Source organism: Tympanuchus pallidicinctus, unplaced genomic scaffold (genome assembly GCF_026119805.1).
Source record: "Tympanuchus pallidicinctus isolate F22 unplaced genomic scaffold, pur_lepc_1.0 scaffold16, whole genome shotgun sequence".
In the NCBI taxonomy this organism is placed as follows: Eukaryota; Metazoa; Chordata; class Aves; order Galliformes; family Phasianidae; genus Tympanuchus; species Tympanuchus pallidicinctus.
Window position 1 is genome coordinate 7,090,709 of NW_026294679.1, and position 19,383 is coordinate 7,110,091.

General features: G+C 35.0%; 1 protein-coding gene across 9 annotated transcripts in view; it reads right to left on the reverse strand.

Annotated features, from left to right (window-relative positions):
• The window catches only part of ATRNL1 (attractin like 1), a 425,431-nt gene that overhangs the window by 201,263 nt on the left and 204,785 nt on the right, over nt 1-19,383 (reverse strand). For all 9 annotated transcript variants that reach the window (XR_008205315.1, XR_008205316.1, XM_052678077.1 and 6 more), the window contains exon 25: nt 11,823-11,884. Coding sequence is in view for 7 of the 9 variants with exons in the window: in XM_052678077.1 (XP_052534037.1) it covers nt 11,823-11,884 (62 nt within the window). In the remaining 2 variants the exon portion in view is untranslated. The remainder of the gene's footprint in view (nt 1-11,822; nt 11,885-19,383) is intronic.

A 19,383-nucleotide genomic window follows, 5' to 3' on the forward strand; every position in this document is an offset into this window, starting at 1 on the left:
GTTTTAAATATGAATGAAAAATAGTAGCATTCTTCAAAAAATAATAATCTAATAACAGAAAGCTTTTTAAAGTAGATTAATGCACAGAAAAAGTCTTGTTAGTTAATGTTTTAAAATTAATATTGCAGGAGTTTCCTAAGAGATCACAGATGCTGTATTGCTGAAGTATTATTTACTATCTTTTTTTTATTGGCAAATAGAGCCCATTTTAATTGATGTTATGAAGCAGTCGCTGTTCTAAAATAAACATAATTGAACAATTATTTTTCTAAAGCCATGAATTTGAATAGTAATTATTGTCACAGCAATTGATTTCTCTCACTGTACTTGACAAGAACATTGTGTTTATGATTATGACGTGCTAGGTTCAGCCATCTTCACTCGTGTTAACTAATATACACATGACAAGCACTTCAAAGATTTCAGCAGGGTTGTCTGAAGCAAGAAATACTGTAAACATGATATTAAGAGTCTGATATGTATGAGAGCAGGATAAATTTTTTAAACAATTAAATTGCTCTGAATCATAGTTTTACAAACATGGTTAGAAATAGCAATATTTCAATTATTAACAATTCTAAATGTTTCTGGGAGTGAAGTATCACAGTTCCAAATCAAAACGTTTGTGAGGACTGAAAAGGAAAGGAGCCTTAACTGCTGATGCAGTAGAATATGTAACTTTCAGCCAACTGTGGCAGGAAGGTTGGAGATTCATGATCCTTGAGGGAGGTCTCTTCCAATCCTGGCCATTCTGTGATCCTGGGAAAGAAATATTGACCCCGTGGAGCCAAGACACAACAGAACTCCGTTCCTGGTCTAAGATCTCTGACTGCAACAGCCAATGAAATATACTGCCTCCTAAGCCACCACTACCATTTGGATGGATTTAAGAGATTTCTCCTCCGGCTTTTGTTGGTTGTGAGAGCTACATGTGAGAAGCAACTAGCACCATCAGATCCATGCACATGTGCCCCACATGCCATTTTCAGCATCTGATCAGCAAATAGCTGCTCAATCATTCCCTCTTCACCTAGACACGTTATTGTTATACATAGAGCAATATGGCAGGAATGATTCCTCTTTTGTCAGCCTGGATCTATATCCCATTTCTAATCAGACCTTCCTGCTCCTGTTGCTTTAATACAGCAACAGTTCTAGAACTCCAACTTCTCCTTTGCACTTTCTTCATTAAACAGAAGAAACTGAGGAAAACTTTATTCAACTGTGACCTCTCTAATCCCAAAGCTATGCAAAAGATTTAAGCCCCTTAGTTTTTGCTTTCTGAACTGGGAAGTGAGAGAAACATCTGGATATGAAGCAAATGATATAATATGGTATATAAAACTTCAAGTACTACCAAATGTCATTTAAATGCAAATTTGTATTTATTTATTTGTCTCTCAGTGGAATTCACGCAAGTTAAGCAACACCTTTCAAGTTCATTTAAAGCTAATTACGTGGATAATTCTTCTTACCCAAATGACAGTGCTTAAAGTGCTATTTTTGGTTGCAATCCTGAAAACCCATACATTTCCATAAATAAGTTTTAACCTGAAGCATCTCATGAAAGTCACATTAAGTTGCCTCTAAAATTCGTATCTCACACAACCACGACTACCAACTTCATAAAAAAAAAGAGAAACACTTAAAAAAAACACATATGGCCTTCTGCTAAGCTGGTCATCCCAGGCAGAACATTACTTTTTGGTAAAGATGCATATTAAATGAGACTGATATTTGTTTTACTGTGTTGTGGTTGATTAACAGCAACAGCATCTCTGCACAGTGAGTTCATAAAATTACTGACCAATGTTTTAAATGAAGGCTTACAGACATTACAAGGGTACAGGGGAGATACCTTAGCTCACGGTTTAAAAAAGGCTTATGCATGCTAAGTCAGCTGTAACCACTGCTCCTTAACATACACAAAACTACTTAGTTGAAAAAATTAGCAATTGAAAAATCTGTATACTCTTTCTACAAAGCAAGCTACCAAGAGCAGCTCCTTAGGACCAATGCATGCTGGGCCATAAAACCTTTGAAGTACTTAATAGGAGTTTAAAGAAATCCATGAAAGAAATGAGCCTTAAAGAAACCTGAAGAGCAGCATACTGTAAAAGCATACTATAAGAACCACCTAGAGAAGTGCATTTAAACAAAATGTTGAAAATGTAACCAAAATTCATTTACTCAGAAAGAACAAAATTAAGTAAAACAAAAAACTAAAACTTTAATATTGTTATTAATAAAGCCTTGCACTTTAAGTACAGAATACATAACTGACAATACAGAACTTGAAACACCTATGGCATCTACTGCTTTTTGGATAACTTATACATTAGTTAAAGTGAGAAGCATCAATGAAACATTGCTATAGCACATATTACTTAATTAGTAAGAACAGCTACTACTGCATCCTTCTATCAATTGGTTCTTAATACATATTGAGTGTAGAAAAATGATCCTTTATCTTCGCAGGCACGAGCACAACCCAACAAAGCAGAAATTTGCATTGCAGCAAAATTTCAAAATTCTTATTGAAGGTAAGGAAGAACGAAATGCATCTCTGAATGGTATTTGTTATTTATAGTAAAATTAAATATTTAGATTTTTCTCAATTTATTTATTGAAATAATTATTAACTAATTAGCCAAGTGTAAATATACACATACATATTGTATGATGGCTGCTCCAAAAGTAATGACTCCTATTTTATTATGTTGGCCCACAGTATCAGAGGTGGTGCTGGTGGTATGGTAGTAAAAGTTGAACCTTCCATGAACATCCCATTGATTTTGTTACCATGTGACAGACAGCAGCAGAGCGGAAGTCTGACAAAATAGATTGTGACATGGAAGCATGGATTAAGCAAAAATATGTCAACTAATTGCTTCAAGCAGAAAAAAAATGGCACCCACTGACATTCATCAACACTTCCTGAACATCTGTGAAGTGCAATCAGTGGATATGAGCATGGTGATGGGTGGGTGGTGCATCTCAGCAATGGTGATGGTGCTGTGAAAGACCACATTCTAGATGGGCATGCAGATGTTTATGAGTTTGGCGTGCAGGCTCTTGTCCACTGCTGATTAAAACATATAACTAATGGTTGGTGACTATGTTGAAAAACAGAGTTTTGTATCTGAGAATTTGCTCTATCGAATAGTGTTACTGTGCTCTTTGTATCTTTGGTAGTTTCCAAGTAGATAAATAGGAGGCATTACTTTTGGAGCAATCTAGGTAGATATAGTATTTTTTTCTACATGCATAAATGATTTAAATCTATACACACACATACACAGACACACTGTCTTCATATCAAACATATCAGAGGCCATATCAGAAGCTACTGTAATAAAGTGAATAAACAATGAATGCATGCCCAATTGTGTGAACAGCCCTTATTTGCAACTAAAAAGGGAAAACAGCTGTAGTGTACATCGGGATGCTATTTAGAAGACTAACATCCACATTTCATTCTGCCAATACAATATCAAACAGAAGCAAACAATTTAAAAGGACTGTAATAAATTATGCAATAAAGTTTTAGATGTGAAGTTCAACTCTCAGCAGTTCCTCCTTTAACCTCTTTGAAGCAGAAATAAAGATGATTTATAATTAAAGAGGTTTAATCTAACATGAACTGAAATTAATCTCCATAGAATAAATAGAACATCACATCCATAAAGTGTGATTATGTTTCTTTTACTCACGGAAAAGACTTCCATATTTCACATAATTTTATGAGCTTGCCCTTCATGGCTAAAATACTCCATTTTTTTTTTTCCAAAAAGTGCTGTTATGCATTTGTGTATATATATATATACATACACACACACACACTCAGAAAAAAAAAGATCAAAAATGGGAAAAAAATAAAAAAACTATTTCCATTAAATTTCCAGACACATTTTGAAATACCAAATTTAATATTTTCTGCAGTAACTTTCACAAAGAATAAGAAATGAAATACATTATTTCAACTTAAAAATAGATGAGATTTCACTTCAGCTTTTGATTTTGCTAGTTTATAATAATTATCTACGTTTTTAAGTTAAGGAAAGAAACTCCATCTCATTCTAATTATGGCCTATTAGTGAATTTGGGGAAGTACTGAAGACTAAAGCCACATTTCAGCAGCCTTACAGATCAAAAGACTCACATTGTTTCAATACCATCTTTAATGCTTTCCCTTCATTCTTTTCTTCCTCTATGCTGTTTCCCTTGTCTGGCCGTTATACTTTGATATTAAATCATAGAAATACATATTTAGAGAGCCACCAAGTTTATGCATTGTTTAGCATACTAGAATCAAATATAATTAAGATGTTTAATACTTTGCTGAATGACTTTTCCCTTCATTATATGCTATCTCTACTTCATTTTTCCAAAGAAGCAAATACATTTGAACCTGTAAGTATAAAGAAGTCACAACTCTCCCTTTTAAAATCCCCATTATAAAAAAGTTTTTCTGAAGACATTATAAGGATTCTCTGATTTCTAGACCAAAGAATCATCATTATTGTTCTTCTGGTTGCAATATATTAAGAACTCGAAACCCTAGTGTTCTTGGATCTGATATTCAGAAGTTCAGCTGAAATGGTTCAAGATATGTAAGAGAAGGAAAATAGCTTTGAAACTGCAGAGCGTTTTCCTAAAATACCATAAAAAAAAAATATCCTGAAAAAGCATAGGAAGACAACTATTATAAAGAACATAATTAAGCCATACATACACACTAAATCCTAGTTTTAATACATAAATGATACAACTGCTTCTTAATGCAATTCTAATGTTCTTTTAATAGTTTAGTTTAGCACTTTTTGGAGTCCAAAGTGTAACTGCCATAATCTTGCTTCTTTTTAACACACAGCCCAACTCCCAAATATACATTCACACACGTATTTATTTTTATAACAAAATCTTCCACACTAAATGCTTCATTTGCTACGTGGAAATTTCACTGGGGTATTTTTGTTAATATTCCATTTAAGAGGCCTGTTGCATAAATGCCTTTTGAATTCAGATTTCTCCTTTCAAAAATAATAATTAGATTTAATATTTCAAGAACTACGTAAACGACACTATTACATGCAGTCTGGTGCTATCTTTCCTCTCTGTATTTTACCGGAACTGAACGCAAGGACCCTCAGTACTCCTTCACTGCCATAAGCAGATCACTCATTTTTTCAATGTCACTCATTTAACAGCATGCCATACTGACTGCATTTGCAAAGACAGACTGGCAGAGTGCTTGAGAAGTGGATAATGACATTATTCCTTAAAGAAAAATTCTACTTTTTATTTTCCATTTTCTTTAATTGCTTAGAATCATAGAATTTCCCAAGGGAACCATAAAGATCATTGAGTCTCACTCTTTATTTGACCACCTGGTTGACCAAAGGAAGCCAGTTAATGTAATCTTTCTGGATTTCAAGAAAGCCTTCAATGTTTCTCACAGACTACAACTAGACAAACACGTAATGCAATGGGTGAACACTTGGCTGAGGTATCAAAACAAAATACACACTTTCTGCATGTGTCTTGGGATGTATCTTTTACATCTTTAGAGACCTCTGGTGTGAACACTACTATGGAAGTGGCAGCTTTGTTTCCATTCAGATTTCGTAATAGCAGAAGTGTTTTTTTGGACTGCAAGACTTCAGCTTAATACAAAATGAGCAGTGCTATTTAGGATTAACATTTTCTTTTATTTTTTCTATTTTTTTTTAGGAACAAATAAATAAATCTTTCAATTCCTGTTGGAATTGAACCTTATTTGGATGCTAATATGGTGTTGCAACTAAATTCAAGATCATACAGCGAGGGAATAAAAATGAATATACCATATGAAATATGGAACTTCATACATGAAACATCTATGAACTTTATACATCTATGTCTATCTGTTCCATCCTAGACAATACTTCTTTTATACCTTTCATCAAATTCAACTGTGATCAACACTTAATATTTCATTCAGTCAAAGGAGAAAATGCAACTCACAAAATGCAGAATTTCAAATCTATTCGTGATTCCTACTGCAGCTAATACACAGAAACATATTTCATATGAAACATACACAGAACATATTTCTAGATGCTGTTAACTGAGCAGAACTTGGGATTCAGCATTTCACGAGGTTCAGCAAACTGCAAACCTGCGCTGTGCTTGACATGTACATCAGGTCAAAAAAGGGATATTTTACACACATGTAGTTGAAGGAAGGCAAACCTCAAATCTGCTATGTATCAAGAAAATGCATAGGCCACCTCCAGATTTAAAGCTGAGCAAATATTTTCTACTTTGAAGAACACAATATGGCAAAATAAAAATACTGCAAGCTGTGGCACACTGAGATGCACTTCCAACTGAATGAAAAGGATGATAACAAAGAAAGAAAAATAAGAACAAAATAACGAAAAACAGTTCTATTCACTGGGGAACTAAATAACTCATCTGTTGTTTTGTCGAGCAACCAGTCTAGTGGTACTGGGGAATCTCCTCTGCCTGCGGGCTAATAACAAGAGGCTGCTTTCTCACGAAATATGAATGCATCAAATAACTCTATCGTGATAACAAAGCTTCCTGGTGATGCATAGAACACAAAAGAGAGCTGCATTCAGTTCAAAATCAAATATTTTCAACACGAACTCAAATTGGCCACTGCAGTACAGACATGTTCGTCCCAGTGGAAGTAAGACTCTTTGTTTTTAAGTAACGGAAAAACTCTTCAATGCATCACTAAATAAAAATCAATTTTATTCTAGCCCCAAACATAAAATCCATTTTTTGCTAGGATAACTTTTTTTTCCAGAAGATATTCTAAATCTGATTTATAAGGCTTCTACATTTTCTGAGAATCCAGCCATGGTGGATATGGTCTGATCCTTAAAAACTGCACTTTATTTTCATGACAACCTCACAAAACTAAGTATGTATATCCAGAATTATTTTATCATCCTTACTTTCAATTAAAACAAATCCACAACTCACTACAGCACGCTAGTAAAGAGAAGGAATCCACTTGTTGCAAATTATCACCAAGAATGGCCCATTCGGCTATTGAAGCTCTCAGGACATCTTACATAATCAGTTTTAGTGCATCCATCCAGTCCAGCTGAATGAAATTTAATTGAAAGAACTGCTTTGGGTTGTTGTTACTAATAGTAATACAGAAGGGCATGATATATGATATATGATACATTTCCCCTGTACTCAGCGCTAGTGAGGCTGCACCTCGAGTACTGTGTCCAGTTTTGGGCCCCTCACTGCAAGAAAGATATTGAGGCCCTGGAATGTGTTCAAAAGAGAGCAACAAAGCTGGTGAGGGGTCTGGAACACAGGCCATATGAGGAGAGGCTGAAGGAGCTGGGAATGTTCAGCCTGGAGAAGAGGAGGCTCGGGGAGACCTCATTGCTCTCTATAACTTCCTGAAGGGAGGCTGTAGTGAGCTGGGGGTCGGCCTCTTCTCTCGTGTCATTAGTGATAGGACCAGGGGGAATGGCTTCAAGCTACGGCAGGGGAGATTCAGGCTGGACATGAGGAAGTATTACTTTTCGGAAAGGGTGGTCAGGCACTGGAACGGACTGCCCAGGGAGGTGGTGGAGTCACCGACCCTGGGGGTGTTCAAGGAAAGGCTGGATGTTGTGTTGAGGGACATGGTTTAGTGGGAGCTATTGGTTATAGGTGAACGGTTGGACTGGATGATCTTTTAGGTCTTTTCCAACCTTGGTGATTCTATGATTCTATGATTCTATTCTATATCTGGCTCTTCAGTTACAGCTGTATCTCTACAAGACTTCATTATATCCTAAATGCCCATGCCTTTCTCCTGCAGTAAGTTCCAGGCGTATTTTGAATATTGCTTTCTTTCATTTCGTGCACACAAAGATTTGTCAACAGCACACATCTGATTTGGCCATGGCTTTCACAGAACATTTAATGAATACACAAGAAAATACAGGTTTCATATTTCTTAATAACACTCCACTGATTACAAAACATAAATTCAGTAATCCATAATAGTAAGGAGGCATAATCTGAATACGACTAACATGTGGGTATCAGCTGGCAACTCCACCCCAAGAGATGAACCAGAGACAAAGGAAGGAACCATTCTCAGAGCATAAAGAAGATGCATACACAGAGGAAAGCCTGATTAATTAATTAGTGGCTGATATTCTGTATTTGAAATACGTCATACGAAAATAGTTATGACTGTAGCAGATGAATATCATTGCCTATCACAACAATATGAATAACTAAACTTGATCTGTATCAATAACTTGCAGGATCATGAGAAAAACATTTTTTTTACAACACTTCTGCTTCATCTTCTTGATACAAAAAAGTTTGCAAGAAATGGATGAGCACTGTTTTAAATTTTTAATTATAATCTTACTGAGAGCAGCTTTAGAACTCAGGAGTTTCTTGGCTTTCAACTCTGAATTAACTAAGATATATAATTAAAATTAACAAATATTGGTCATTATATGCCTATATATATATAATATTATATATATATATAATTATATGCCAATTATAGTATATATGCACAAAGAAATTAAAGACAAAATAATGTTTTCAGAAGTTAAAGATACTTTGAAGATCTAAAGATTTAAAATCTGAAGATTTAAAGATTTGCAAACATTGAAAACTCCATCATAATTTATAATTTATTTGAAAATATTTTAGGTTATTGAATGTTTATTTTTCAAGGTAATATTGGAATGGACTTTCTACAGCAGCTGGGATGGAATTTGTTCAGTATAAGAAGGGAGATCGTTCACACACACTGCCTGTGAAATTTTCTAATGAGATTTTTTACTGCTTCAAAGCAGGTGGAAAAAACCCTCACTTCTCAATCGGTGCAACAGCTAAAATTCTTCAAGGCATAAGCTAAAAAGCAAAGACTAAAGCAACACAGATGCTACAGTCTCTGTAGTCCTATTAGGAATGTGCTGCTCTTAGATATCTGATTGCAATTCTGCTTTAGAGAAGAGGTCATTAAGCCAGTAGGTACAATGATACATCCCAGTATAAAAAGAAAAATTGAACTGATTTCCACTTTTAGTTTAAAATAAATTCTTTAGAGAATAGCACTTTTAAAATTGTAGATATATATTGAAAATTCTAAAAAATTATCTTGTTTTGATGTTTCTGACTGGATGAATAAAATGCATATTTCATCTTTTACTCTAGAACATTCACCCCTATAAAGGAAGAGTTTTAAGCTATACTTATGAATGATAAAAAAAAACACCATCATTACATAAAAGTCCTTTCTGGTTTAGCTAGGCAGCCAATGTGAATAGGGTTACGTGCTCAGAAATACAAAATAATAATAGATGGAAGAAGGTCCTTGCTAAACGTTTGTTTATTGAGAATGTTTAAAGCTTTTTTTTTTTTTAATTTAAATCAAGTGTATTAGAACATTTGCTGTTTCAACAATCCTGCTCAATGTGTTGTAGGTGTTAATATTACCACCATAATTTGTCAATGTTTTAATATACTACACTTAACTATCCAGTTAAAAATATACATATATATGTATATGTATATATATATATATATGCATATACATATACATATATACATATAAATGCATATATATATACGCACATACGAGTATGTATACATACACAGTATTGCTAGGCTGCATTTCTTGTTGTAATATAAATGATAATATAAATGATAACATAAATATAAATGTAATATAAGTTGTAATATAAAGGCTTGACCACTGTAAGTCACTTTGGAGAATTCATGTTATATGAACTTATATATATAACTCTATATATTATTTATATATACTTATATATATATATATAACTTGATATATATATGAATTTATATATACTTATATATATATATATATAACGCTAACCATTAGTGTGAAAACAAGCAAACAAATAACAACAACGAAAAACAATTAATTGCTAATTGCTAGCCCTTGCTAAATGTTTCTATCATAAATATTCTGCAGTTAGTTATGACTACTGTTCCCAGGGAAAGAAAGAACATCCAGTTTAAAATCTAATGGAAAATGCAGTGATGTTTACAATGGATATCTTTCATTCTAACTGCAGAAGAAAACAAACTACAGACAAACAAAAAACAACCAAATAAACATGCACAAAGTACAGGAAGCAGCCAATTAGCCAAACTGCATGTTCAGGCTCATCTCCCAGGCAGAGTTTGTTAACTTGGGAACACAGTGCTACTAACTTTTTATGTCACTATGGCACCAATTTGCAACTCAAGCTCCTTAGATATTTTCCATCCTTTCCCAGATCTGCTTTGCGTAGTGTGACTCTGACACATGCTTTTCTTTTTATTTCTAGTTTTTTTCTTGGATATATAGGAGAGCTTCTATGCTCATAGACATGTTGCCTACATCTAAAGGCACCAGAACACTCTTCAGCATCACAAGCTTTGTGTCTGGATCTGAAGATACCTAAAGACACACTTATACACATAGAAATGAAGTAAAAGAAAGACTTTCCTCATTATCTTCTTTTAAATAATCCATAAAAATAAAGAGCACACAGATCTGTTTCGCTGTTCATAGATGAATACTCTTACCACCTTTCAACCCTTAAGCATTTCAGCAACTCAATTCCTAAGGTTGATTGCTAATGCTATACTGAAAACAACTGCAAGACCCTCTTCTTGAGCTGAGTGTAAGCTGAAAGCCTTGTTAATTAGACTGAGCTGAATCAAAGGCAATGTTACCGTAGCAGCCAGCTAGGACACCCTTTCTCTCAGTATGGGATAACAGGTTCACATGAATATTACCTCCTTCTGGATCTTTATTCCCTAGAAACAAAGTGAACTATTGCTAGACTGGCCTTCAAGCAATCAGCATTTTAATGCTCCATTTGCAGTGGAAGAAGAGGAATGGAATGCTTGGCATCACCTGTTGAAGTGCCCTCCATTAGCCAACATATTGTATGCAGAATACATCAGGGCCTGCTCGTTTCTGCCCCCTTAAAGGTGACAGCAATTAACAGAAGTTTGCTTGTTCACAGCATTTAACTGTTTGCTTGAGTACAGTTCCCCAAAGCATGGTTATGAAAACAGGAAGAAGAGCAGTGCTGTGAACTTGTAAAATAAACACGCAGCATTCTTAAGATACAGAAAGTCTGATGTACATAGTGGTCCCTCAGTCTCTGCGTTTTACATACACACTGTGGTTACTGAGGAATGCATTCATAGCAAGATTTCAAAGAACTGTAAGTAGCCCATGTATATCAGCTTTGTGACATTTTATAGAACAACTGAACTTATATGAAGTTTCGATTGAGTTTTGTTCAGATGCTAGAATAGCTGCCCAGCTGCAGATGAAGCCAATTCTTGCACTGCTCCCACTAAAGCTTCTGCATCACTTAGTGACTTTCACAATTCACCTCTAACTCTAAAAGTGATTTGAGGTCTTTTATTAAAACGTAACTTTCACAAAACATTGAACAGAACCATCATTTTTAATAATTCAATAAAACAGGTCACAAAAAATCATGCACACACATTACTGGAGTCAAATAAAGCTGGCTTCACTTAATCACTGTGATATGAAGTACTGCATAAAGATCAGCCAGATGTGTAAGTGTGAACACTGTACCAATGAGCCTATGAACAAAGCAAAAAGCTCCCTGCACATGCAGTTTCATTCCTCTGATTCTCCATCAGTGCAAATTAGCGAACACAGCTTAAAGGCTTCCTTTCAGGCATTTCTTAAGATTAAAGAGCTTGGAAAGGTATTTGTTTGATGCAACAGAATCAGCACAATTTCAGTCAAAAAAAAAGAAAAAGCAATTTACCTGAAGAAGGTGACAAAGAACTGCACCAGATCCATGATAGTATTGTGCTGTGAGAAGGCAATCTGCAAATAAAATAGAAGTAAATTACAACATTTTCAGAGCCATTTTCTTTTTAGGCTGGGGCTTTATGGTTCCACGGATGATCAGCTTCAAGTGTAATTGCAGTCTGGTGTACACACACCTGCATTCACCATAAAGTGAGATGAGTAACTAACTCCCATGTCTTTGTCAGAGTCAAAATATGCACAATGAAATATAGTCTTTCTATTGAAGTAACGTTAATAGAAATTACCCATGTAACTCTTGCTTGTTATAAAAATTGAAAACAACATGGAAACTACTAATAAATCACATTGATGTAAATCATCTTCTTTATAGTTAACTATTTTTCAACTACCACCATTTTCCATTCTAATTAAAATACTGAAACGTGATTTTAGAAATGCAAAAATCCATTTTTGCTTAAAATTAATAAATTTAAAATATTTTAGTTGCACAATTTAAAAATGAATGCTAATTTTAAAAGAAAAACAGATTAATCTGGTACATAATAAAGCAAAATATTTCAAAGTGAATTAAAGACAAAGCAACAAACATTCTTTTGGCAACATTTCTACAACCTCACATGAACGTGCATTAGTTCAGCCCTTCACTGTAATTTCTTATGAAGATTTAATAATTATCTCTAAAACAGCAAACACACACAGCCACACACCCACACTTGCACGGAATAGAGACCATAATTGCTATTATAATTGCTTATCACTGATATTAAGGACTGCACTTAATATTGAAGGCATATCTGCAAATATCCCTAAGTCCCTGAGTTGTTCTACATTTCATAATATGTAAGTACCAAACTGATACTATACAGAACTTTCAACTTTGAATTGCACAACATGATCAAACTCTGTTCCTGGCCTGGTCATATGTGGCTTTTTAGAAGTCTTCATGCATTTGAGATCTGATTATGACTAACAATTATACCAAACTATGTGGATTCCCTTTCACTGCCTGTGAACTTTCTTAGCAGTAAATGACAGAACTTTAGGCCAGCAATGGAACAAATAAATTTGGTTGCGTTCAAGTGTAGATTGAAAAAAACAAACCAACCCAAACAACAATCAACCCTAGACATTTTCTGAACTTTCCTCTTTTCCTTCTTTCTTTCTATGTTAAGAGAATTATTACAGCATATAGCTCCATTAAAAATGAAAGCTGTCTTATGATTAGAGAATTTCAACCTTAAGGAATTTGCAAGGAGAAAAGTATTTTTCCTGGGTAGTTCAGAACATTCTAATTGTTACGAAGTTCCAGCTATGAGGATCTATGCATAATAAGACAAAGCCATAGGCATTGATACATTTTTCACAAGATAATAATGAGTCAAGTTCTGGAGTATGCAAGTTCTTTTAGTAGCCCAGTACAGGTGACTTGAAAGCAAAGTAGAAGTTAGGAAGATTGCTCAGTTTAATTAAATATGTATGTTAGATCATATAATGCACAGTTTTCTTGGGTGGAGCAGAAAGGACGGGTAAGAGAAAAGGAGGAGTTGATAAGATAGGGAAGTCATGAAAGGAAAAAGAGAAATGGAGAGTTTATAACCAGTGAAACATGAAAAAATGAGCATGGGCAAGGAAATTATTACATGCCTAAAACTGATACTTCTAAATCCAAGGCTTCTTGTATCCTAGTCTCAAGGTTCGTTTTGTGAAGGAGTTGTGAGGATCAGTACTGAGAAGTAAGAACCACAGCAACTATTTTATGAAAAATTCTCTGTAATTAAATTCTGAGCAATTGCTTTCAACTTGGATTTAGCTTTGAAGTCTAGAACTTCTGTATCAGACATGAAGGACTTGTGTGAACATTTGTCTAACTCTTCTAGTTACTCAGCTGGCTTAAGAAAAGAATCCAACTTTTATCTCCAAGCCTCATCTTCCCATTTTAACTTCAGAAATATTACTACACATTTTCTCTATCAATATTTCTGCCTTGATTTTTAACTGGATGACGATTTCAGAGAGCACTGTATACAAGGATGTATTACAAATAACATTTCACCATGTGCTAGTTCTAAATTTTTATAAATCTTTGGCTACATACATGACATCGGAAATACACTTTACCCTAGATAGTGATGTACAGAATGTATCTGCTAAAATAGGAAAAACTTTTGAACACAAGGGTTTTTCCAGGCTCCAAAGGTTAGTATCTGAAGGAGTAGAATTTTTTCCCCTGCTCTAGATATTTCATGTCATCTTCACCTTGGCTATTTTTACTTGCCATAGAGCAATAACAATCCAACAGAACAATAGGTCAAGATCTGTTCCACCATGAAAATGAGACAGTATTTAAAGTCTACCTTGGGTACATCTTTCATATGGAAACAGTAAGTCTGGACATAGAATTTTGTATTTTAATATGAAAAAGAAGCTGTCTCTGTAATTCAAAGGAAACCAATCTAGCAAAATTACAGACTGTAAAGACATTATCCTGTAGTATCTAACCACTATGTTTTATTCTTTTCCACCAGAAAACAAAAATTCCAAAAGAATACAGTAAGAAAAGCACAGATTTGCCAAAAATAGAAAATAAAGTTTGAAAGAATATAACTCTGAATTTTGACATGTGGAAGTTGAATCTAGTGAAAATTACCCAGCTAGTTTATAGGAATCAATGGAGATACGAAGGCTTAGGATAGATGAGTGACTCTAAAATAAATGGACCAAAATAATGTGGGATGAATTACCCAGTGGAGCTGCCCTGTCTTTCTGCTAACAAAGGTGGGGAGTCTGTGACTATGATTTTATGTCAGACTTAGGATATAAGTAATGTTAGGTGAGATAAAAACTCTCGCAGAGTTCCTAAATACTGATTGGCTATTTCTGCAAAACAGTCCAATGCTAGAATAGAAAGAAAATAAATATTCCCTCTTGCTGGGATGAAGTGATCAGAGAAGCAGTACAGAGCTAAGTGCCCTCTGGCAGAATCCTACTGCTTTCTGCTGTGTAAAGAATTTAGTCCAATTTCAACAAACAGTCCTCTCATTTGCGAGAATTATTGGTAGTAAAACTTTTATGTTGATAACATAGAGAATGAAAGATAACTTCAAGAAAACCAGACTCAAAATCACAGCCTTCGTATCAAGATTTGATAAGCAGCTTCTAGAGATTAGTTCTGCATGCTGAAGTCCTGTCTCTCACAGTACCATACATTAGATTAACCAAATATCCACCCCTTTCTTTCTCAAATAATTACAGGATATTATTTCCACTACTCAGAACGATGAGAGGCTGAAAGACAATCTAAGTTTGTACTCAAATGAGAATGACATTCTTAAAATAGGTTTTTATTGTTGAATTTTTTCCTAACTTGCACTTTGCCTATTAAAATCAATATGCACACACTTATTTTACTGCTATCTTTAATCATGTGCATATGTACACATATGTTCAAATACATACCACACAGTTAATAACCTGGAATTAGTGAAGGAGAAAAACTGGGAGAGGGGAACTGCTATCTGATTTTCTGTTTAAGTCAGTATGTAAAAAAAAAAAAAACAACTTTAAAATTACTAATGTAGACATTACTAAGAAATTGAATCATTGAGTATTAAAGTCAATGAAAGATTGAAAGAAAATTAAAAGATATGGACAAGGGAGAAGTGACAAGTTTCAAAATTAAATAATAAGTCATTAAATAATAAGTCATTGGCATCTATAGTAGTTACAGTACCAGAAAGTTATTTTAGACATAAATCTTTGCAGGATTGAATTCTCCCAAAAACTGAGTGAAATGGCAAAGTTTCTAGACAACTTCTGCAGTAACTGCTTTTTTTTTTTTTTTTTTTTTTTTAAAGCCTGGACTTGTTTAAATGGGCTGACAGAAAAATTAATTAAATATGGAATTAGAGGGAATGGAGTAAAGGAATCTTTCAAGCAAAGCTGAATGAACACAATAATGATTTTGGCCATAATAAACAATTAGATTCTAACAACTGACAGACTAGAATTGTTCTAGAGTACCAAAATAAGTAAAAACTGCAAATTATATTTATTCATTCAAAAAATAAACATATAAAATCCTCAAGTTATATGTGTTTGATGTTTCTACACAAACCACTTAGTTGCCCATACAGATTAACTTCATGTATTAAAAATAGTAACGTTAATTTAATAAAGCAAAACTGAAATGCTATCTTTCTTCTTATCAAAAGAAACTATAAAAGACAGTAATGCCAGCACACTACTGTTGTACTGCTCTGTCAAATGGCAGCTAGATGAAGAGTTGATGAAGCGATTTAGAATTCAAGTCCTGATGTATGAGAACATACCAACTGACAACTGGTTTTTAAGTCACAGTTCTGTACCTACTGATGAGATTGGAAGGCAACTTGAAAATATATGCTTTAGAGAATTTGTGTAAATGATCAGACAAAAGCTTCCTGGATGATGAAGTCATCGTGAAGTCAGGGTATATTTATACCCTTGTAATACCCTTTTATACCCTTGACTTGCCTTGTAATGCTGAATCTCAGTACATCTCATTGAGGTGAATAGGTCACTTCACCACAATTATCATACAGTGCAGATGGTGCCTTAGAATTCTTTCTCCTACGAAGAATTAAAAATTTTCTGAAATTCAAGAAATACAACACTCTAGTACACAACAGTCATAAAGCATGTCAAGATCTCAGCCACTGAAGCGCTGACTGATCAGACAGGATGCAGAAATGCCACCAAACCACAGCTTCTTAACTGGTCAAATCAGGGCAAAAGTTTCTCTAAGGGCAGCTAAAGCAAATGTCTACCAAGTGAGACTAGCTCTTCACCTGCACCACAGTCACCCCATATCTCCTATTCACCGACCCTTGGGGAGGGGAATCCTGTGGCAGCGTGTGCATCTCAGCACTGCTCCAGCACACAGCACGTGAGTACCCACAGCTCCACAGGACTTTGTTGTGTTCCTTATACAGTCCACAGAAGTTGACACCGAAACAAGCTGTCTTTTATAAATGGAAAAGCTTACAAACTGAGCGGAGGCAACCTGTGGAAAATGCATGCAAATTAAGGGGGAAACATAATTCTGTGGAAAACAAAATGTCTCACGAAATGGCACACTTAGGTAATCATTCATGTGTCTATTACAACCTCTGCTTGAAATCTAACTTTAATCCCCCCACCTTGCTCCTTACAGCATACAGGAGAAAACAAGCAGCTTCAGGACACGACTGTAGGCGTTGTAACTCCATTACATCCATATGTCTTGTTCTTCAAATCTAAGCTAGGGGCACTGGATGTTGTGGAAGGACACACAAGTGCCAAAACATTATAGTTCATTAATCTTGTAGGCAGTTAATAACTTTGTATTGGCTCTACTAAAAAGTATACTGTTCAAATGAGTTTAATTTATAAAGCTATCCTGGTGGCTTAGAATAATGGACCTCTTATTATTTATCAATATATAATTTGTTTACTCCTGTAGATTACTCAAAATAAAATTTAGAGGAATCAGATCAATTTAGAAATCACAAAGAGGTTTTCAGAGGGCACTGAGCTCCCTCAGGAATGACGAGATTTCACTTTTACTGTTATCCCACACAAATCTAATCAGTGGTACAGTATCTCAATGAATGAATTTTAAAGGTATCTGAGATTCAAGTCAAAATAAGTATTGAACTCCCTTCTGCTTTTAAAGACGTTGGTAGCAGTATTATTTCCACAAGATGTAGAAATGCAGTCTTATTTTATGAAGAGAGAACTAGCTGCTGTGCAACTTTTAGCTCACCAAAAAGTGGACCCAGATTTTATAATAAAAAGTAAAATAAAATCAGATTCACACACAGAGAGATATATCTGTTATATAGTTAATCTGAACAATAGAAACTTAATACATCATGGAAAACAGAATATTGCTCGAATTATCAGTGTTCAGCTTTCGATTCTTTAGGTACCAAATACAAAATTGTAGTTACTTATTACAGAAAGTAGAAAAAAAATAATTTATGACAGGTACTTCATGTGAATTAAGAAATGTAAGATTCCAGAACTCATTATTTGTTCCTCTTTTTTTTTTTTAGCAACTCAGTTTTCATTATTATACATACAGTAAAGTCAGGGCTACTCAAAACAAGCAAAGTAAATATTTGTATTGCAGTACCTAGGAAATAAAATATAAACCAAAGGAAAACACTGTTTATTTCTTGAAAAGAGTGAGTTTTAAATACCACTCTTTCTATAAACAGCATTCAGTGGAGATTTATTAGTACACATTAATTATATCCCCAAAGAAAAGCAGAATTCTCACATTCTGGAGTTTATAAACATGAAAAATCTATTTACGTTTCTGCACAGAAGACATTTTTTCACCTTTGCTAAAAAATACCTACCTTAGCCATTTGAGTAACTGCAGAACTTAGTATGGTTACTGCGCCACTTAATGCATGTGTTCATGCTCACGTGCATTTGTAGAAATAAATATAACAGGAAAAATTTGATGCTAAATAAGATAATATATTGAAAAAATCAACACCCTTCTCTTTGTAGGTATAGAGTTGATCTGGTTTGGTCAGACAATCTACGATCTTCATGCTAATAAAAATTATAATTTAAAAAGAATTATCACAGAATCACAGAATCACAAGGTTGGAAATGACCTGCAAGATCATCTAGTCCAACCACCCTCCCATTCCTATCAGTGCCACAAGCACTAAACCATCTCTCATAGCTCCTCATCCAGGTGCCTCTTGAACACTACCAGGGACGGCGACTCCACCATCTCCCTGGGCAGCCATTCCAGAGCCTGACCCTCCTTTGAGAGAAAAAGTTTCTCCTAATATCCAACCTAAACCTCCTCTGGTACAACTTCTGGCCGTTTCCTCAGGTCCTACTATTTGCCTGAGAGAAGAGGCCAGACCCTTTTGCACCACAACCTCCCTTCAAGAAGTTGTAGAGTGCAATGAGGTCTCCCCTGAGCCTCCTCTTCTCCAGACTGAACAATCCCAGCTCCCTCAGCTGCTCCTCATAAGACTTGTGCTCCAGACCCCTCACCAGTTTCGTTGCCCTTCTCCGGACACGCTCCAGGGCCTCAATGTCTTTCTTATAGTGAGGGGCCCAAAACTGAACACAATACTCGAGGTGCGGCCTCACCAGTGCTGAGTAGAGGGGGATGATCACCTCCCTGCTCCTGCTGGCCACACTATTTCTGATGCAGGCCAGGATGCCATTGGCCCTCTTGGCCACCTGAGCACACTGTTGGCTCATGTTCAGCTGAGAATCAGTCAACACCCCCAGGTCCCTTTCCTCTTCACAGTCATGACTACATAAGCTAAATTCTTAAGATTTCTGTTGTGTTTTGCTCATTTTAGAAATCAAAAACTTAGAATATGCAAAACATGCACTGACTTTTGCATAAAGATCATGTTGCTCAAAATAAGATATGTAACAGTCATTGGTGATATGCCAAGAAAAGGGCAAAGCATTTTCTTAAGCGTGAAAAGAATAATGTCCCAAAGTTTATTGTTATAAATGAAGAGCATGCTATAAAGCTGTTGGAACTA